Genomic DNA, 19,651 nt, shown 5'->3' with positions numbered 1-19,651 from the left:
TCTCTTCGTTTACTCTTCATATGATACCGGTGTGTGTGTGTGTAGTTTATCTAAGTGGGACAAGAATACATTCACTGTTGTGGTTACATCAACTTCTACTGATTCTTTGTCTTTCGTGTAACTTAATACTGACTCGACAGATTCACTGGGAGCAGAGGAAGTGAGTCTACAATATTCTGCGCTGTGGAAAAGTTGTTTGCATCCTGCGTTTTGTTGCGTGTTTTAGATTAGCAAATTTGCATGTCGAAAAAAGATAAAGTAACTTGTCTAACATCTCTGGAAGAACTTTGGTCCAATTTGGTTTGCAGAATTTTTAATTTAGCCAAATTGAATTGGTTTTGAGCCTGAACATTTTTTTTTTTTTTTAGGTAAAACCACTGCATCTTAATCAGCTTTAAGTCCAGACTTTGAGCAGGCTGTGCCAAAAGCTTCATTTGTTGTTTTCATAAAGATACTTTCTTCTTCAGGATTTTCCAGTAGAGAGCAGAATTCATGGCTCTATTAAAGATGGGATGTTTTCCAGGTTCTGATGCAGCAAAACAACCCCAGACCATCACACTTTCAATACTGTTTGACTGCATATTGGTTCTCTGCACTGCTGTTACAGAATATTAATATTTGTATAAAAAGTATCTTGGGAATCAAGAACTTTTTGGCAAAAGAAATATGCCTCTTTTTCCCCCCCCTCCATTATGAAATGTTCTAAACTTTCTCAGTTTCTCAGCCGATGTGATTCTTCACTTAATAAATCAGCAGATTAACCTCAGATGAGTGCAGTTATTTTTATCCTTGATGAAATAAAAATCCTTCTGACATTTTCTGCGGTTTAGGAGTGACATTACCCAGTTGATGCATTGTGTCTTAGATAAATGGGAATGCACGGTCTGTGGAAGAACTGCATCTGCAGACCAAACCTCATAAATCTTCTCCCATATATTGTTGAATGGGCTTCAAGAAAAACTTCCCCAGGTACAGTTTTTGCCATTGTACCTTTTTTCTTCTACACTTTCCTCCCACTAAACCTTTCACTAATATAGTTGGATAAAGCACACTGGAAAGTCTGCTTATTTTGTGATTTATCCCTGTAGACCAGGGGTCTCAAACTCCAGGCCTCGAGGGCCGCAGTCCTGCAGTTTTTAGATGTGCCACAGGTACAAAACACTGGAATGAAATTACTTAATTACCTCCTACTTGTGTAGATCAGTTTTCCAGAGCCTTAATGACCTAATTATTCTGTTCAGGTGTGGCGCAGCAGAGGCACATCTAAAAGTTGCAGGACTGCGGCCCTCGAGGACTGGAGTTTGAGACCCCTGCTGTAGACGATGCTAATGACTTGACTGCGACTGACTTGACAACGTTAGCGACCCTCTCCAAGTTTAACATGGTCAAAACAACTTTTGGTTATTAGAAATCCTCTTTAACTAACCCCATGCATTATAATTTTCTGAAAAACTGAATGTAGGGGTTTCGATGGCTTTTAGCAATTGATCTCTCTTCAGATTATGTGTACAGTGATACCATTATCTGCTCGCAATAAACGGGGTTTGAAAAGCTAAAAAGTGCAAAGCTTACCACCCTCAAACTAGATAGAAAACTTCAAAATCCACAAAAACCAGTTGAAAAAAAAAAAAAAGTGAAGCACCTCCCAACAAGACACTCTTTCTGTGATCCGGCAAAGTTCTGCTTATGTGGCAAAAACTTATCACTGATGGAAACGGTAGAGAGGATTTGTGTGCAGCATCTTACCTCAGCTGCTGCTTTTAGAACATCTTGTCCTCCAGCCTGTTTTCCTTTAGTTATGCTGATACTCTTGTTGTCCTTCATGTGTCTCTTAAAGGAAATGTGAGTTTATATTTGGTCCTCAGTAGATCTCTCGTTCCTCTCTTGACATCTCCAGCAAGCTTTTCTTTCAGGAAAATTCTTAGAGAATTAAACTGTGGAAAGATGTTCCAACTTTATTTAAAAAGCTCCCTTGAGTTATATCATTTTAAGACTCATTTGCTCCTGTTAGTACTGAAAACATACTTTCAGCAAAATTCTGTGGATTTTTTTGTCAAAACACACCACTGCCATTCAGACAAAAACTTGGAAGTTCAGTCACAAGGTATCAAAGTTGCGTGGTCAGGAGAAGAATGGATGCTGGATACGAGGGCAAGCAGGGATCTTGACTCCACTAACCTGATTGTCGACTCCAGCCACGCTCTGTAATCCAATATAGAAAAACAATGGATTATGTTCAGTCTCTGTTGGTCATGCAATCAACTCCTAATCAAGCCAAGAATACCAGGACCAGTAAATGTCAGCTGCACAACAACAAGCAGAAATCCCTTTCCTTGTTGTGCAGTAATAGCAGGGTCAAATTGGAAACCTGATGACACATTAAACAAGAAGATAAATCTGGAAATGTTATGAGGGAGTTGTACATGTAGTTCTTCAGCCCATAAATGGCGACTGATCAGTCTGTAAAGCAGTCGGAAACGTGAGAGAAAAAAAAAAAATCATGCGGCCAGCATAAAACCAGGAGCTGATGGCTTTTTCACATTCAAAGTAAAAGAAGACTGAGGTTAAAAACCAATTCTTCCTGCTTAAGTTAAAAAACAACTGTGGTCACAGTTTCCTGATTACCAAAATATTTTAAAGTTTTTCACTGATAAATAAAAATAACTACTTAATAAAAATCTGCACAGAACAATTTCTATATTATATCATGCAACTGCATGATTTTAAAGTAAAAGAAAATGTTCAAATTTGTCCTGCAGGACTGCCCTCTAGTGGTGCCTGCTATGAAGTTCTGAAAAAAAAGTCAATGTGTGCATTTAAAATGTGAACAAATCATTACAAGCTATTCATAAATAAGCTTTATTAAAATATAGTGATCATTAAAACATAATCTAACTCATTTCTATTTGAGGTGAGAGACATTCAGAACTGCAGACTATTGTTGGTGTTATAATAATATATTAAGTCTGCCGTAAAGCATTTCTTTACAGATACAGGTCTCTGATAGAGACAACAAGAAAGCTCTGTCTTCCACTAAGCTGAAGTATCAAAAGCAGGACAAAGAAAGAGACTCATGTTTCCCAGGACAGGTCATCTTGCTTTAGGCTGTTTCTGAACTTCTGGGTCTCTCTGAGGAGCTGCAGGTTGTTCTGACCCACAATGCCTTTTCTTCCCACTTTCTGTTTGTCTTGAACAGGTGAGGGAACAGGCAGCTTGATTCCAGACGTCTTCCTGACCGTGGGTTCCTCCGAATGTTGCCGGGACAGCTTATGAACCTGAAAAAGAGCAAAAAATAAAACTTCTTTCCAGGATTCAAGATAACTTTACATTTAAAAATGTAACATTTCTAGATTTTTTGGGAAGGTTTTACAACATTCTGAATATTTGATAAGAAAATAAGTACTTATTATGTTGCACAAATTATGAAAATACGATGCAAAAGTTGGTTACTTATGCTTGCTATTGGGAAAAATCAATAAATAACCATCCATCCATCCATCCATTTTCTGTTCACCCTTGTCCCTAATGGGGTCGGGAGGGTTGCTGGTGCCCATCTCCAGCTACGTTCCGGGCGAGAGGCGGGGTACACCCTGGACAGGTCGCCAGTCTGTCGCAGGGCAACACAGAGACATACAGGACAAACAACCATGCACACACACACTCACACCTAGGGAGAATTTAGAGAAACCAATTAACCTGACAGTCATGTTTTTGGACTGTGGGAGGAAGCCGGAGTACCCGGAGAGAACCCACGCATGCACAGGGAGAACATGCAAACTCCATGCAGAAAGACCCTGGCCGGGAATCGAACCCAGGACCTTCTTGCTGCAAGGCAACAGTGCTACCAACTGCGCCACTGTGCAGCCCCAATAAATAACCAATTAATTAAATTAAGAGCAAATCTGCCATAATAATCTAAACTTTTTAAGTCAAGTACCATCTGCTGATGTTTGCGGAGTTTGGTGATCTGGGCTCCCTTCTCCTCCATCTTGGAAGCGAGTCTTTCCAGTTCTCTCTGCAGGTCCTCTCGCTGCTCCGGTTCTTCAGTTGCTTCTATCTGACACTCCAATTCCTGATAGTCACTGACAAAAACATTTGCAAAAAGAGATTATAAAAAAACAAAAAACCCACACACACCCAAAAGTAACCCCCAAAATAAAATAATAATTACTCACAAGCTCATCTGTCCGAGCTCATCCTGCAGGGTCAGCAGCAGGTCGGACAGTAAAGTCAGTGACTGATCTGCAGGCGGACTGTCAGGCTTTGAGACGCCATTAGAGAAATCTGTGTGAAGGTTTTTCTTGACGCTGCATCCAAACCTCTGCAGGGCGCTCACTCGCTCACACAGCTGAGGCTGGTGGTGCTTCATCATGTGGAGGATGCTCTGAACATTGGCATGCACTGAATGGCTCGGGCTTGTCGACTATGACCGGTAACATCAAACAGAAATTAAGACTAAGTAAGTCACGAAAGAAGAAAATCTATGCACAACATGAGATGACTTACTGTTCCTATAACAAAAGGCATCTTTTTGAGCCCCAGGCTGTTTGCTGCCAGCTCATTCTGTTTTGGTGTTTTCTGAAAAGAAGTCACATTGATTAATACTGTGATGTATAAATCTTTCAGATAATGTGCATACCAGCAGTTTATTACACCTTGTTTGTCTTTTTGGTTTTCTTCTTCGGCCTCGTTTCTTCAGTAGGTGGAACAGACAAACGAAGGTTTACATCCAACTCCCTCTGCAGCTGTGGTATGAAAAACATAAATCGGCTAATGACTAAAACAAAAAATACAACGGAGACTTGCCAGCTGTTGTTTAACATCATATTTAAACTAAGACTGAAGAATGAAGTCAACCCACAAGTACATGAAAACTCAATTCCTCTAATGGCCACTTGAGCTCAACTGTGAAAGTCAGCCCATAAAAAGACTCTCTGGATATTTAGAAGGATCATTTCACAACAGTCCCATATTTTTTCCTCCTTGCTGAAGATGACTCTATTTAAGGTGATTCAGAAACTGATGTTAGCCAGAAACCTAGCAGGCACAGTTTGTCCTTAAAACATTGCAAAACTGAGCAAGTAGAGAAACCATGCACAAAAAAAAAAAAAAAAACCATAAACTACTGACTGTGGAGAAACAGAATCTGAAAATAACTTCAATAAGGTTCATTTGAAGAGGCTAACTGACCTCATCTGCTTTCTCCTGCACAAGTTTACGTTCATGCTCTTCATTCAGCAGCTTCTGCTCCAGGATAGAAAGCTTCATCTGAAAGTAAACACACAATCGTAACAATAACTTAAGCTCAGCCTTTTATGATCTTTATCTTTAAATAATAATTTAAGTTTAATTTAGTATTTTAGTATTACATGCCGCAACATGTTTGTAGTAGTTTGACCTAATAGAGTATAGTGTGTAATACAAGTTATTGTACCGAATAAGTTTAGACAAAGCAGTTTTGAAATCAACAGAATCATTTGTGCATCAACGAACATTTCCCTAAACCATCTAATTTTTAGCAATTAAAAAAGGGGATAAAAGTACATGATCCTAGTGAAGGCGATTAAAGAAAGTAGTAGGAGTTAATGAATATGGAAAAAGCATCAACATTTTTCGGTATCTGACCTACAGATTACAGAAACTTTGCATTTTATGATGCAATTGTGATTGTTCCATTTATAATTGTTCATATATTGGGCCGCTTTAGCTAATGTAGTGACTCAGAAACATTACATCTGAGTGGTGTCAGAAAAGAATCAGTGTTAGCTGATAGAAAACTAAAAAGTACAGAGCTGACTTTATCATAAAATAGAAAATATTTTACCTCTGCGAGTGTTTGGGTTTTACTTAATTTGAGATACTGCGATTCGAGTTTCTCCAGCTTCTCCTGCTGATATTGGTTGTTTGGGCTGCTCAGCTGTTGCTTCTGCAGTGACGCCTAGAGTGAAAAAACAAAACAAGAATACCAAAAATGAAATCATATCACTAAATATCCAAGTTTCCTAGAAATGAACCTTGAATATATTTTCAGTCATCAAGCTGGTTTTACATGTCTGGTCTTTTGGATGGTTACCATTTTACCTCATTTTCCATCAGAACGTTTCTCTCCTTCTTGACATTTGCGACCATTTTCTTCATGTATTCCAACTGCTTCTCAAGAACTTTGCAGCGAGCTTCTGCAGACTGCAGCTTCTGGTCCACCGCTGTCCCAGGCAGGGTGGCTTCAGTCCGACTCTGTGATGTGAAGTCCTGCTGACGCTTACGAGCATCCTGAAAGAACTGAGTGTAACTCCTCTCTGCTTGTCTCCGCTCCAGTTCCAGCCTCCTGATTTTTTCCTGGAGGGTCCTCAGTGCATCTACAACGGCTGAGAGCGGTAGTTAAAGAAAACAGTCAAGCAAAAATAAAACACTGTTGTTTAGTTGAAGACAAAACGTTGTTCCATACCTTTGTTGTCTATGCTATGTGTGGTCGGAGACAGACTGCTGGTGGTCTGGTCCATGTTGAGAGGTGAAGCAAGAGGAGACGCCAGATGTTTTGGTACTAATGAAATTCTGTCTGGAGGCTGGTAGTAGCTCCCAATGTAACTGTTTTTGGAAGGTGTGTCTAAAATCTGAACACAACAAGGTCTTCACTTACTAAAAAAGTCAGAACCATATTTTGTGGTCCACAAGATAAGAAAAAAGATTATTCAAAACATTTTCACAGCCAAATGAGGACAGGAGATCCTCATGTCATCTCTTTGTCATAATGTGCTTTGCACTAGTACAGGACTATTTGGTGAATTTTTTTTGCATCAATTTGGTCCAAAGAAAAATTAACCTATAGCCACATTTGATGCAATAATAAAGACCAATTACTTTAAACACATTTCCAGCTTTAGAAAATAAAAAGAGACTAGAATCTTTAGATTTGACTCTTCAATTAAGTAAGTAGAAATTTTATCCATTTTGACAATCAACATTTTACTGCAATTTTATCATACTGTAATGACAATATGGTTAGGCTGCTGCAGGACATTATATATCATTGATCAAAAGCTGAACTATTTACATATTGTGGTCTTTCTTACTGAAATATAAGTTATTCAAATCAGGGACAGCACAAAAACAATAAACATTTTTTTATTGCCTTCCAACCAGACGTAGGAAATTACAACTTTAAAAATGAAAATGTCATTTTAAACTACGTAAAAATGATCTGCTTCCGTTTGCAAGCAAACATATTTGTAAACTCACAAAACAAAATAAACCTCTTACAAAGCACATACCACAACTGTTTCAACTAACAGGCGATCGAGATAAATGACCCAAAACACACAGAGCTGACGATATCTTAGTAAGAGTAAACGGATTCAAGCTAACGCTAGCTAACCACATTTACGACTAACGGTTATTTTTGTAACGTTACCTCGTCGTAATGTGTTTCCATTTTGTAACGACGAAAAGAAATGTCTTAGTTATGTACAAGTAACACTCTTTGCCTTCTCTCTCAAAGTTGACGTATTTCTTTCACCAGTTGTCAACAATAGACGAGCAGTCCGCCCTTTTTAAATTTCCCTCCATTAAGTTGTTCCGCTCGCTATAGTTCCTATTTCGTGGACTATTCTAGACGTACTAGATCTTTCGGGCACACACCCACAAGACGTTTTTTTAAGTAATAAATGTTTTACAAAACTCTAAACAAGCAAATAAATAAATAATCACAGTAACTGGTTCCTAAAAGCATAATCCAAAGCAAAGTGTAACCATGGGGACACATGCTGTGGGTATGCTTTTGTCCAGCCAAAAAAGTGTAGTCAGAGTTTATGAAAATGGATGGAACTAAAAACATAGCAACTGTGGAGGAAATTCTCTCTAGAGGTTGGAATATATTATGAAGCACTGAAATTTCATAAAAACATACTCATATGTTAGAATGACGGCCAGATACAGTGAGAATCTGGAGCAAGACTTAAAATAATCTTCACAGATAATATTAATCTAATAGTTTAGATCATATTTCAAAGGGTATAGAGAAAAAGATTAGATGTGTAAAGGTGACACATACTTTTATCCCCATACCCAGATGTGAATTAGGTTCTAGAAAGAATAGAATAACACTTTAGACACCAAACTGTATAGTTCTATATAAAATATAATGACTGTTAACTGAACCAGTGGCCTTAATTGTGATATAATTAGATTTTTAAATTCAACTAATGGTTAAATGAGATGCATAGAGAAATTAAATGCAATATCGTCTGGAATTTTCTACACTTCAGTTTTTTTAGTCTTTGGATGATAAATTAAACCAGTTATGCTGTCAACACAGCAAAAGGATATCTAAATAGCGTGAGCTGCAGAAAATAGTTCGTTCGGCCGCGTACAAGTATTAATTATGTGATACATTTTTCTACAAATTATTATTATAAAATCTTAATGTCAAACAGACTATTTGAAATTATCTCTATTTATGGACTTTTTGGAGATACGCTTTTAAATATCATTGAGGTTAAACAGAGAACAACTTGAGGGGAAATGTACAACATCCCCACCTTTCTTTCCTCTCCCCTCTGTTTTTCTTGCTGCCTGTAATTTTTTGATAAACAAGAGACTAGGGGGGGTGGTGTCTATGGTGGTAACTGTTCTTAACGAAATGCATGATGGTATATGTAGTTAATAAAAGGACCCAGCCAATAGAAGTAACAAAAGAAGAAACTTCAACTCCCTTACATCCTTTCCCAACTGACAAAGTGATTTCACACTAACCAATCACCTTCTAGGATTCTAAAGGTAACGCCCTAGAGTGGTGTATACGTACGCTGATTGGTTGAAATCTTCTGCCTGTCAAATGTTCAGCACGGGCGTTCCTCCCCTTCAAGTTGCTACCTCTTATCATTCCTGCCCTGGGAGTCTGGTCAGTGCTGACAGTCAAGGCGTAAAGTAGCGGTAAAGCTGCACCGAAGAATGTGTACAAAGTGAGTATTTGTTACTGACACTCTTTCTTTTTGACTCCCGGTGACGGTTTAGTACATGGGGTATTTTACCTCACCGCAGTTTTTGTTGTACTTTACTGGTTGTTTTTGTTAACGGTCAGCTTGAAAACACTGACATGAATGGCAGAGGCTCCCAGACAGACTGAATGGACCCGAATAATACGCGAAAATGAGAAAATAAATTGAGATGAAATGCATAGTTTGGTATAAATTATGATTTAAAATGATCTGTTTAATTTAAATTACAAGTCTGATGAAAGATTTGCAACATGATTGATGATACAGACAGGTATAAGTCCTATTATGTTTTTGTTGCGTAATCTTCATCGTCTAAAATAGCCCGATAAAGAATTTTGAGCGAGTTTTCTTATTATGGACCAATAAATGATGAATAAATGATAAACATCTTCTAGTAAACGATTTTATGATGCTTAATGAATTGGGTTTGGGCCAGTAGGAGGGTCTCGCTCTATGTTAACGTTGAAATACTAACAGTGAACAGAAATGTTTAACATGTTTGGGCATGTATACGAAGTACACTAAAGGTTCCCATGCGCTGGTACTACTGTTTAAAGTTATTTTTAATAAGTTGCCACAGTTCACAGTGCTGCCCCTCCTTGACCTGTTGCTGGACACTGCCAGTCAGCTAGCTAAATAGACGGTTTCTATCATTTCCCTTGCTTACTGTAAATACAAATTTGGCTGATTTAAAAATATTTCCAGTCACAAAATATGTTAATGTTGTGAAAAGTAATGGAGCACTGTCTATCCCCAGATAGTCAGACTAATAAACCAGCTAACATCAACCTATGCACTTGTTTTACTCTTTGAACAACATGTTGACAAAGTAGTTTAATATTCTGTGTTTGAAAAGAGCTATTGAAGTTTCTGAGTGTTTAATATAGATTTGTACTGTATATGTATTGACATTGAAATAATGAATAAATGTAGCACCACTACATTAGTGTAACTCATTTACAGTATGTTGCATTAATTTAGTAAAATTACAAGTAATTGTTGCTTTCCTCTCATCAAAAGCATTAGACCCTGTTGTACATTTTTGTGTAAATACCGTATTACCACGGTACTGGTAGTACTCAAGGTATTTGTACAGTGAGAACCTCTTCCTTAAAATTCAGTTTAACATATTTTGCTTTGATTTTTTAATTTTATTCATGCTTACACTGAGTAATAGAACTAATCGAAAGTTATATTATTGATACTAATAATTAACAACCAAATAAATATAAACACGTCTAATATCTTGTTTTCAGCCTGTTGTAAGGCAGCAAAAGCATTAGTCCTATATAAAGTGATGGAGATGCAGCATCAGGAGTCTTTGGGGAGATGGGATGGGCTGGGCAGCCGGGATGCCTCCTCCAGAGCTGAAGCGATGGAGTTCATCTGCCAGGAGGTCATGAGGAAAGTGGAAGCCATCGAACCCATAAAGGCCGCAACCCCTGCCCCAGGAAGCTCTTCCAACAGCGACCTGAACGACATCCTGGTTCACCTTCTCATGCTCTCCAGACGGTGCCCCTTTGAAGATGTCAGAGGGCGCTGCACTCAGCTCCTGCGAGACATCCAGGTAAGAGATATGACAAGCCTGATAAGCTTTTTATTATTCTGCAGTGTTTGTTTCACTGTTGCTGCTGCCACCTGTCATCCTCCTTTCCTCACCTCTTAATAAGCATTGCAAACATTGTGGTTTAGTCAATGCTCTGCAAGACTACAATATGTTTTTGTGAGAGTCGTCAATGTTTTCAGTAGCACTACAAAGCACCGTTTTCCTTTTATTCTTTAATTTTCTCAAGAGGTGAGTATTTTGGAGCACCAGAGCTTATCCACAATTTAAATTAAAAGAAACCACAACACCAGAAAAAAAAAAACTACTCCAGTCAATGATCTTTGCCTGGAAAGAAAATAAATACTACTTGCTCTAGGTTTAGTATGTAGTATTTTGTTTGATGTAGTTTTGTAAAAAAGAAAATTAAATAAATGTATTGGTTCACAGAGCAAAAGTGTAACAAAACTTAATACGAAGGTGCTGACAGTGCCAACATTTGAGGTGGTTTGCATACATTGCATACAGTGGCAGTGTATGTGCATGGTCGGGTACAAAAGACCACATTCATGAGTTAAAATGTTTTGATTGCTTTGAACTCACCTATTTTACATAAAACACTTAAAGAGTCACTCTTGATTAAAATGACAGCACTTTAGTCATGAGTGAATAAAAAGTGTAAACTTAGAAACAGTTTTGTTGTTTTAGGAGACATGATATTTACCCTCAAATGTGACTTAATCTGGATTTAATCAGAAGTGAATTCCTTTGGGTTAGCACATTTAAAGTTGTCACAGTTAAAAATATAAGCTTTTCAGGTTTGTGTTTGTGTTTATGCGACCTGTCCAGGGTGTACACCGCCTCTCGCCCGGAACGTTAGCTGGAGATAGGCACCAGCACCCCTCCCTACCGGACTAGGGATAAAGGTGTTAGAAAACGGATGGATGGATGGTTTGTGTTTAGTCAGAACTTTATTTTATGTTCAGATTTTGATAATTAAATATGTTGATGAGGGCAGTAATATGAAAAAATTGCCCATATTAAAATGAGTGAATGTAGAGAAAAAACCCCCACATTGCACAGATGTATAGAAACTGAAGATCAGCTTGTAAACACTATGATATATCATAATCTGTAGGCTAATTCAACATGGGATTATAACATATTAAACATAGTTTAAGGCTGTTTGAACTGATCTCAGAACTAAGTCTTGTTTTGGGTGAATTTAGACAGAACTGATAGTGTACCACAAATTGTATGCATAAGTATGTGTAGGATGTTCTACCAGCAAAAGTCATTAAACTGAATCTGTAAAGAGAATTATATTCGCTAAGATATCATTTATAAGCACATCTCCCAAAATTATCATCTCTTTTTTTTGTATCTTACTTTTGTTTTCCAACCAGCACAGTCTGTCACTGTTTTCTATCATATATTGACAGTATACATATCTTCTTGTATTTTGCTTTTATTATCAAACAGCAGATGTAGTCTTACCTTTTAAAGCTGCTGCATTCTTGCAAGTTCGCATTCATGTGTGAATTCAACTTTCTTGGCTTCATGCTGCGTGTTTACAGGCAAAACAAAAATGTTCAGACCAATTAGTGTTCATTACGGTTTACAGCAACTTAACCGTAAAAGTCAAAGATTTCTTTATCGTCTTTATCATATTTTAGTCTTACTTAGTGACTTGATTATTATTTTAATGTTTTGTTTGATGTGATTATGTCTTATATCTTTTTTTGGTTTTATGTGGTACTTTGTGCTACAAAGGATTTTTTTTAAATCTTTGTATGAATGGTGCTATACACATGCCTTGCCTTGTACTTACTGGTTTATACTGCAGTAAGAGTTCACACAGGGAGCAACTTTTCACTGACTAATGTGACTGGTTACTTTTTGCTTATAATTCTCCAACCTGTCACTCTCTATTTTTGATACTATTTGCTTAAACTGCATTCCTCTTTTAAAACTAAGTTTCTACGAAGAACATTCCTCGTGTGTCAGTGTTACAGACCTGCTGGTGCGCCATGTTAAATGGAAAGCACCAAAATGGCCATGAGTGTTTTTTTTTTTTTTTGTCCAATTCTGAAATAGATATTGTTTATGTCATATCCATGACTTCAGCTGTCTTCTGATCCCTAGGAGCTCTACAGTTAAAGGTTTTCATTTAAATCATTTATTTATTTTTATTCTGAATTCCGGGTTAAGTTTGTTTCATTCTGTTCTAATGAATGAGTCCTCCAGCAGCAAACAAACTCTACTTTTAGGTGGCCGGGGCATGTTTGTTTTTCATAGGAAATAGGCCGCTCGACTGTGGCAGGATTCTTGTTTGCGCGGAAGTGTTTTCTGAAGACGGAGGAGAGGGGCAGAGAGCTGAAAGATGGGGAGAAAGCCGCTTTGAGGGTTTTAGCGGTGCGCCACAGTACATGCCGTCTGGTATTTTTGAATTATGCTAAGCTGCATTTGCACGACGCTTGCCAAAGAGCGCATTTATGAGCCTAGTGGAAGTACATCTCAGAGTGTTCTGATTTTCATGTATTAATATCTTTTCCACGTACACACACAAAACATGCACCATTCTCACACTTAAATGAATTATAAGGGACTCAAATATGGTACATGACACAGACAGCCCCTTTAATTCCAGCAGATCCTCTATTAAAGACAAAATCTAAAAAAAAAAGTTTTTTTCTGATGTCCTCTAGCACAGGAAGGCCCCCTGCTAGGTGAGAGTAATGTACTTAGCTCATTAAACTTAGGCTTCAAGCAATTTTCTGCTATTTCTTTCTCCTTAATGTGTTCTATCAACTGTGGAAAAAGCTAATGTCTTTTTACATTAGTGGAGGTGGAAAAACATCTAAGAAAAGGCTCATTTTGAGAGATTTAACATCATGGAAATAGCAAGCTTGCAGTTAGAACATAAGGTAATAAACACAATACGGTACATGTATATTTATGCATCTAATGTTCTCTAACAAACCCGCGAAACTTTCACAGAACACATTTATTTCTAATGAAAAGAGATTGCAAACAGGTGAAGTCTGTTTCAGAATTATGCAACTTTTGAAAACAGATTGTTGTTTTAGGGGCATGGCATGCTTTTCAGATGTCATTTTACATTATAGAACAACTGCATCATTGCATTGGCTCTGGAAGCTTTAGAGTTTGAAATGCTGTTTTGCTGTAATGTTGCTGAGTAACAGAGGTCAGGGTTCACAGGGTCAGATGCAAAAATAGGGTTGTTGTGTAGGTTGTTTAACAAGGGATCCGGTTCTACATAAACTGTCAATGTGTGAGGGTCTGCTGAACGGAACAAGGGTCAAAATTGCTTATCAGTGCAGTTTAACAAGTATGGTGAGCGCAGGAAGATGCTGTCAGTGTCAGGCTCTTTACTGAGCCTAACTCATCTGGTGCATACAGGAGCATAAGTGATGGTGTGTTTACCAATTTGCCTGCACTTTAAGTAAGAGATGCCTTCCCAAAATCATCCTGTTTCCTTGCAGATTTTTTTTTTCTAATTCCCATACTCTTTTCCACATCAACATTTCAGAAATAAAAATATCAGGAAAATTGGCAGATGGAATTAAGAAAGTATTTTGCCATACATTATACATTAGACAGCAAATTTACTTTAATTTTTCCAGAAGCCATGGAAGTTTTCTGGATCATCCTTCACCGATGTTTAATTTTCATATCATACAGAGGTTAAAAAACAAATACTTTTGGTATAAATTTGCCTCTAGAAACAGAGCTCAGTTGGGGTACTACATGATATTACTGTAAACCTATGACATGGAGCTTTTTGAAAGGATCATGCTAAAGATTTGCTTTAATATTACTAACATCTTGTGTTAGCAATCCCAGTTCAGACTCATGTTTGGTGCATATTTTCTGTTAACGTAAACTTTACTGGACTTTCAATGACAGACTAAGTTTTGGTTTCACATGGAGCCAAAAGGAGCAAATCCTCCAGTGAAAATATTAGTTTGGGGTAACAAGGTAGTTTTCTGGGGTCATTCTTCACCCTGATCCTTTTTCTTATTATCTGTATTTAGCATAAGCTTAACAGCACCTAGAACCAATTATGCAAGGAAAACATATCATGAATCTGAAAGTGAAACTTTTCAAGAGAACAAGTTAGCATTACAGCACACCATCAGCTGTTTGCTAACCTTTTCAGGCTGAAGAGTTTTGAGTGCTGTGCAGAGTTGAAGACTAGATAGGAGTGGGGCTGATTTGCACATTCAGTTTGTGTAAAGATGAACCAAAGGTGTAGAGTTACATCTCAGTGCTTTTTGTTAGGGCATGAAAGAGATACTTGCAAAGACAAAAAGCTAGAAATATATCAAGAGTTTTCGGGATACCTATATGGGAAAGTAAGGTACATTTACATAATTTAGATTTTGTTTTCAGTTACTGCAACATAACTTCACTTTCAGTATAGTGTGTAAATATGGAGTTTTGAGTTTGTTTTTGAAGACTAAAACTCTCAACCTCACACATTCTTATCAACACATAAGAAAAACATATTCAACTAATTAAAGTTATTAATAATGACTAAGCAGTCCCAGTAATAAATGCTAACAATAAAGTGGACTGGTCGGCTGAATTTGACCTCTTCCCAGAATAGCCCAGAACACATGTGAACCTCCAGGCCCTCTGAGCTTCCATCACATACGGATGACTTAAAATTCTTTTTTTTTTTTAATGTCTGACTTATTTATGGAAGATGAAAAATGAAGCATCTGTCGTAAGTGATTTAAAGGGCATGCCCTGCCTTTGAACTTGGATGTTAGGACTGAAATATGTGTGATTGAACAGTCTTCATGTTCCTGCTCTTCCAGCACCCAGTTGACAACCTTTAGCATTAGTGTTGCTTGGTAGCTTATAGCCTACTGAATTCTTTGACTCCGTTGCATAAGGTTTAGATGTGGATTAGTTTGATTTTCTGCACTTTGATTTCTGGAACAGTCACTGTTATATCTGTTTTTAGGCTGCACAAATAAACCTGACTTGACAGACAGGAGTGTGGGCAGATGTAGAATGGCTTTTCTGCGAAGGCAGGATCAGAGTCCACTTGTAAAGGGCATCATTTGTTTAGAGAACAGTTTAAGCACTTGTTTACCCCCACAGAGATGGAAAACCTAGTTTTTCTTTATGACTTGCTGCTAAGCACAAATGAAAACATTCTAAGTCTCTATCTTTGACTTTGCTTGTGCACTGTTTGTGTTAGTTGGTGTGAATGCCTTCATATACTGTATGTCTGCTTCGGCGAGTTTAGCAACGATTTTTAACCATGAACTCTGAACTGATGAACACCGGGATTGGAAGCTCACTATGTTTGCACTTTTTAGGCTGTGGAGTAAACATTAGTTGTATTTGTCTATAAAATAAGCAGGAGGTAAGCAAATGGAAATCGGAAGTGGAATCTAAAAAAATACATCTAAATATATAAATAAGTATACACACTTGAAGAAATCTACGACTGTAAATGAAAATCTTTTTAAAGATTTGGCATGTGTTGGTTCAGCATTATTTCTCTACGTTAATTATAAGAGAAAAGAGAAAAAGTTTATTCATTTTGAGTCCTGTGTTTTATTATTAGAGCTGTCTTAGTCCAAAAATGTAAACTTTAGTATTTTTAATTAGTAATTATACATAAATTATGACAATCTTTACACCTTACAATCTTTTTGGTTTGGACAGACCAACAGTTTCTTTTCACCCCTTCAGGTCTGCTGTTTACTTTTTAAAGATAAAAATACAGTGTTGGAGGGGCGGGGGGCGGGAAGTGCTGGAGACCTACAATGTGTAGGTAAATACCCTAGTTGAATGGGCTGTTAACCGGTGAAACAGGATCTGAACCACTTTAAGCACTACAATAAAATCACTAGAAATATATTCCAGTCTAAGCTGAGCTTCACTGTTGAAACATTATTTGTGTAAAAATGGTTTCTTGTGACATATTTTTCTTTTTTCAAACATTTAGTTTGTATCACAGACAGCTGTAAATTCACAACTTTGACTAACTTTGCATGTTCAGTCCTGTACATTTTTATTTTTAGAGATCATAGTTGCACAGTAAATCAAATCTCAAGACTCATCCCCAATCTCAGTATTTGAATTATTGGACTTGCGTGGGACTGTTTTGATGCAATATGTGTACTTGTTAGTTTGACCCTTTATTCAGTCCTGATTTATAACCTTTTAAGTCGACATACTGCTGAAGATAACTGTATATGCTTTTAACACAATTATTCCATTAAATGATATCTTTACAACTTTACCTTGCCTTAAATAAGTAGTAAAAATAAAAAAGAAGATGATGTATGCACTGCTTTATCTGGATGTCCGAGGACAGACAGACTGTATGGTGAGAACAGGGCAGAAAGCAGCAGCAGTGACCTTTAGCCCAGTGACTTTACAGTGAAACGCTCTAAAGACATGGAGGACGTGATAGAGGAATAAAGCTGCGGATTTACTGCTGCCTGCCAGCTGGGTAGAGAGGTTGAACAGTGTGATGATTGGAGCTTGGTGGGTGGTTGTCAGATTTGTCTGGCTTTGTGTCTGTGTACCGTCTAGGATGTTCATAATTTGAATGATTTCAGTGTTGGCCTTTCAGCTGATTTTACTGGCACTTTTCCAGTGGAGCTCCACGTGTAATCTTTAACCTTTAACCTTTAACCGCACGTGAAAAATAGAGGTTGTCCTGGATGTGCCCTGATTTGTGTACATCTTCTTTTTTGTGTGTGTCCCTTATTAATTCAGTTTGTTTCGTCACATTCTCTATTACACTTCCTTCCATCTCCTTCCCTTTCTTTCCACCCCCACTTTTAGCTTTTGAATAGCACAGCCAGAAATAATCGGGAGCCAGCCAGCACCCCCACCCCAAGAGCTACCGTGCCAAGTGCCAGCCAGCAGACCCCGTCATTGCACCTCATCGCGCTGGTACCATGACGACTGTTTATTTCATGCTTATGCTCACAGCAAACATCCAGTCATCCCTCCTTCTGTGACAGATCAATACAAACAATAAATAATTCAGTTAAATGAAAACTGTTGATGCTAACTGACAGAAACGGGTAGAAAAATTTATGTTTGTTTCTCAGCAGAACATTATCGCTTTATCTTTAAAAAAAGAAGAAGAAAGAAATATGCTTTTTTTAAATCATGTATTTATGGTTGCAACAGGATTGACAGTGACCTAGTTGCACATTTCCCACTTGCACCCCCCTCGTTTCTTGCCTTGAGTGTGCAACCAGCAGCTAACTGCACTGACTGGAAGGTGGGGCTCTTGAATATGCAGTTGGATCAAAGTGCTATCAAACATTTATTGAAACATTATGACACTTTAATAAATTTGATCATTTTTTAAATTCTATTTTATTAATCTGGAACTATTAAAGTGATTAGGTTTAAATGAATGGAAGAATTAAAAGCAAAGAAGTGGGGGTGGAACAAACTCAGTCTTGGACTGTATTCCAGTTTGTAATCTGTAGTGGAAAAATACCAGCACCCGATAAGAGCTGCCTGACCCAGTGCTATTGTTCTTCAATACACTAAAGAATCTTAACCATTGCAGATATGTCTCTCTTTTTAACCAATGGAAACAAAAGAAAATTATTTTTAATTTTTAATAAGATGAATACAGTATTTTTTTTATCAGCTTGATCAGATTACCATACATGGTCTTTAAACATATTTTAATGGCTGCATTTGTGTTTCTCTTGCAACATTAACTAATTAACAATTATAAACTACTTTATGTTGATCCATAATCTCTAATGCCATAAAGTGTGGAAATATTTAGGGACATAAACACTAAAATAAAAATCAACCAATTGGACTAAAACTAAGATTGGATTATGGACAAGGACCTGCCCCAGGTTATTTAAATGACCCAGTGTTTAGTTTGTTTGATTTCTGGAAGAATCTGCAAATGTGCATTGATGGAGGTGATCAAAGCAGCACGTATTTATATAAATCAGTGAGTTCAACCACCATTTTGAGTGTATTAATATTGTTTCCAATGGCAGAGAGATGTAGTTTTACAATAATGTACTTACAATACTTAGCTGTGACAATGCAGTTCGAATCTGTTATAATGGGAAGGATTTCCTATGTTGTTCTGGTTGTGACTGAGGGGCCCATCTTTCCACACTCCCCTCTGCTATTTTAATCTTTTGCATTTGTTTTAAACATTTACAAATCTTGCTTTTATCTCCTTCTTGAGTAGCCTTTCTGCTCTCTAGTGAGTGTTGTCTGTTAGGAGCATCAGAGATGCTTTGCCACTTATTTATCTAAATGTAGATGTACACTTATATCAATAACCCCCAATAAAATGACATAATATATAAAAGCTGCTTTATATAACATCACTTGCATTAGTCTGTGAGTCTCTGACACTTTTCTCCTATGAGCTTAAGTGCCATCTGTTCAGAACAAATTTGATTGGGGTCATAAATGATTTATGAGAGGTATTGGCTAGTGGATTTATCATTAAGAAAAAAAAATCAATACTTGCCTTTTATTCTCCACTTTATTGCTGATCCTTTTACGCCATGAAAGCGTAATTGGTTGTTGAGTGGTTTCATCACCCAGCATTTCTAGTTCAGCTGTTCCGTCACAGGAGGGCGCTCTACACCAGTTTTTGCACTACTTCAACCTTCCCTCTCCAGTTGGTACTTACTGGGAATTTTCCATAACCTGAGCTGAATGCATGCAATGCATTGCATGATTATAATTTTTTCCTCCCGCCCTGGTCACCGGGCGTCTGTCCAGTAAGCGATGTGACTTTTCCTGTATGTTTATTTGTGTACTGGACAGCCTGTTTTAAACGTGTGTGTCTGTGTTTACACTACTTGAGAGGTTTATAGCAGTGAGCATGCAGGATTTAAAGGGCATCTGTGGATCAGGTCGCAAAGCATGAATAGCCTGGTGGCTGCGGTCCAGGCCTCAGTCAGAGGTTCAACATCATGCTTAACCATCTGGAATACACAAACAAAAATATTAGTGAGCATTTGCTCTTTCCTAGACAAGTGTTAAAATGGAGAGATCCATGTTGAGAGCTGGGGTATTTTAACTCAAAATAGATTAATAGCGGTAATTCTTA

At 37.5% G+C, this 19,651-nt stretch overlaps 2 protein-coding genes across 2 annotated transcripts in view; one reads left to right on the top strand and one right to left on the bottom strand.

Moving 5' to 3' along the window:
* Window positions 1-2,843: 2,843 nt before the first annotated feature.
* Window positions 2,844-7,552, bottom strand: cep57l1 (centrosomal protein 57 like 1). Its single transcript, XM_005802646.3, has 10 exons — window positions 7,409-7,552; window positions 6,446-6,611; window positions 6,082-6,365; window positions 5,825-5,938; window positions 5,191-5,268; window positions 4,656-4,745; window positions 4,507-4,578; window positions 4,176-4,423; window positions 3,938-4,082; window positions 2,844-3,275 (listed from the first exon to the last, which is right to left on the bottom strand). Exons 1-10 carry the CDS (start codon window positions 7,427-7,429, stop codon window positions 3,072-3,074), a joined length of 1,422 nt encoding a protein of 473 aa, XP_005802703.1. The 5' UTR covers window positions 7,430-7,552; the 3' UTR covers window positions 2,844-3,071.
* A 1,341-nt stretch (window positions 7,553-8,893) lies between these two features.
* Window positions 8,894-19,651, top strand: part of sesn1 (sestrin 1) — a 58,602-nt gene continuing 47,844 nt past the window's right edge. Inside the window, exons 1-2 of the mRNA XM_005802604.3 lie at window positions 8,894-8,957; window positions 10,250-10,560. Of these exons, the coding sequence (XP_005802661.2) occupies window positions 10,291-10,560 (270 nt within the window). The 5' untranslated portion in view covers window positions 8,894-8,957; window positions 10,250-10,290. The remainder of the gene's footprint in view (window positions 8,958-10,249; window positions 10,561-19,651) is intronic.

Source organism: Xiphophorus maculatus, chromosome 15 (assembly GCF_002775205.1).
Source record: "Xiphophorus maculatus strain JP 163 A chromosome 15, X_maculatus-5.0-male, whole genome shotgun sequence".
In the NCBI taxonomy this organism is placed as follows: domain Eukaryota; kingdom Metazoa; phylum Chordata; class Actinopteri; order Cyprinodontiformes; family Poeciliidae; genus Xiphophorus; species Xiphophorus maculatus.
This window is presented reverse-complemented; position numbering and strand designations above follow the sequence as displayed.

Coding starts and splice junctions, on each gene's coding strand:
- cep57l1 (XM_005802646.3), bottom strand. CDS start 7,429: ATGGAAACACATTACGACGAG. Junction 4,579..4,655: donor AAACCAAAAAGACAAACAAG/GTGTAATAAACT, acceptor ACTTCTTTTCAG/AAAACACCAAAACAGAATGA. Junction 3,276..3,937: donor TCCGCAAACATCAGCAGATG/GTACTTGACTTA, acceptor GCTCTTTTTCAG/GTTCATAAGCTGTCCCGGCA.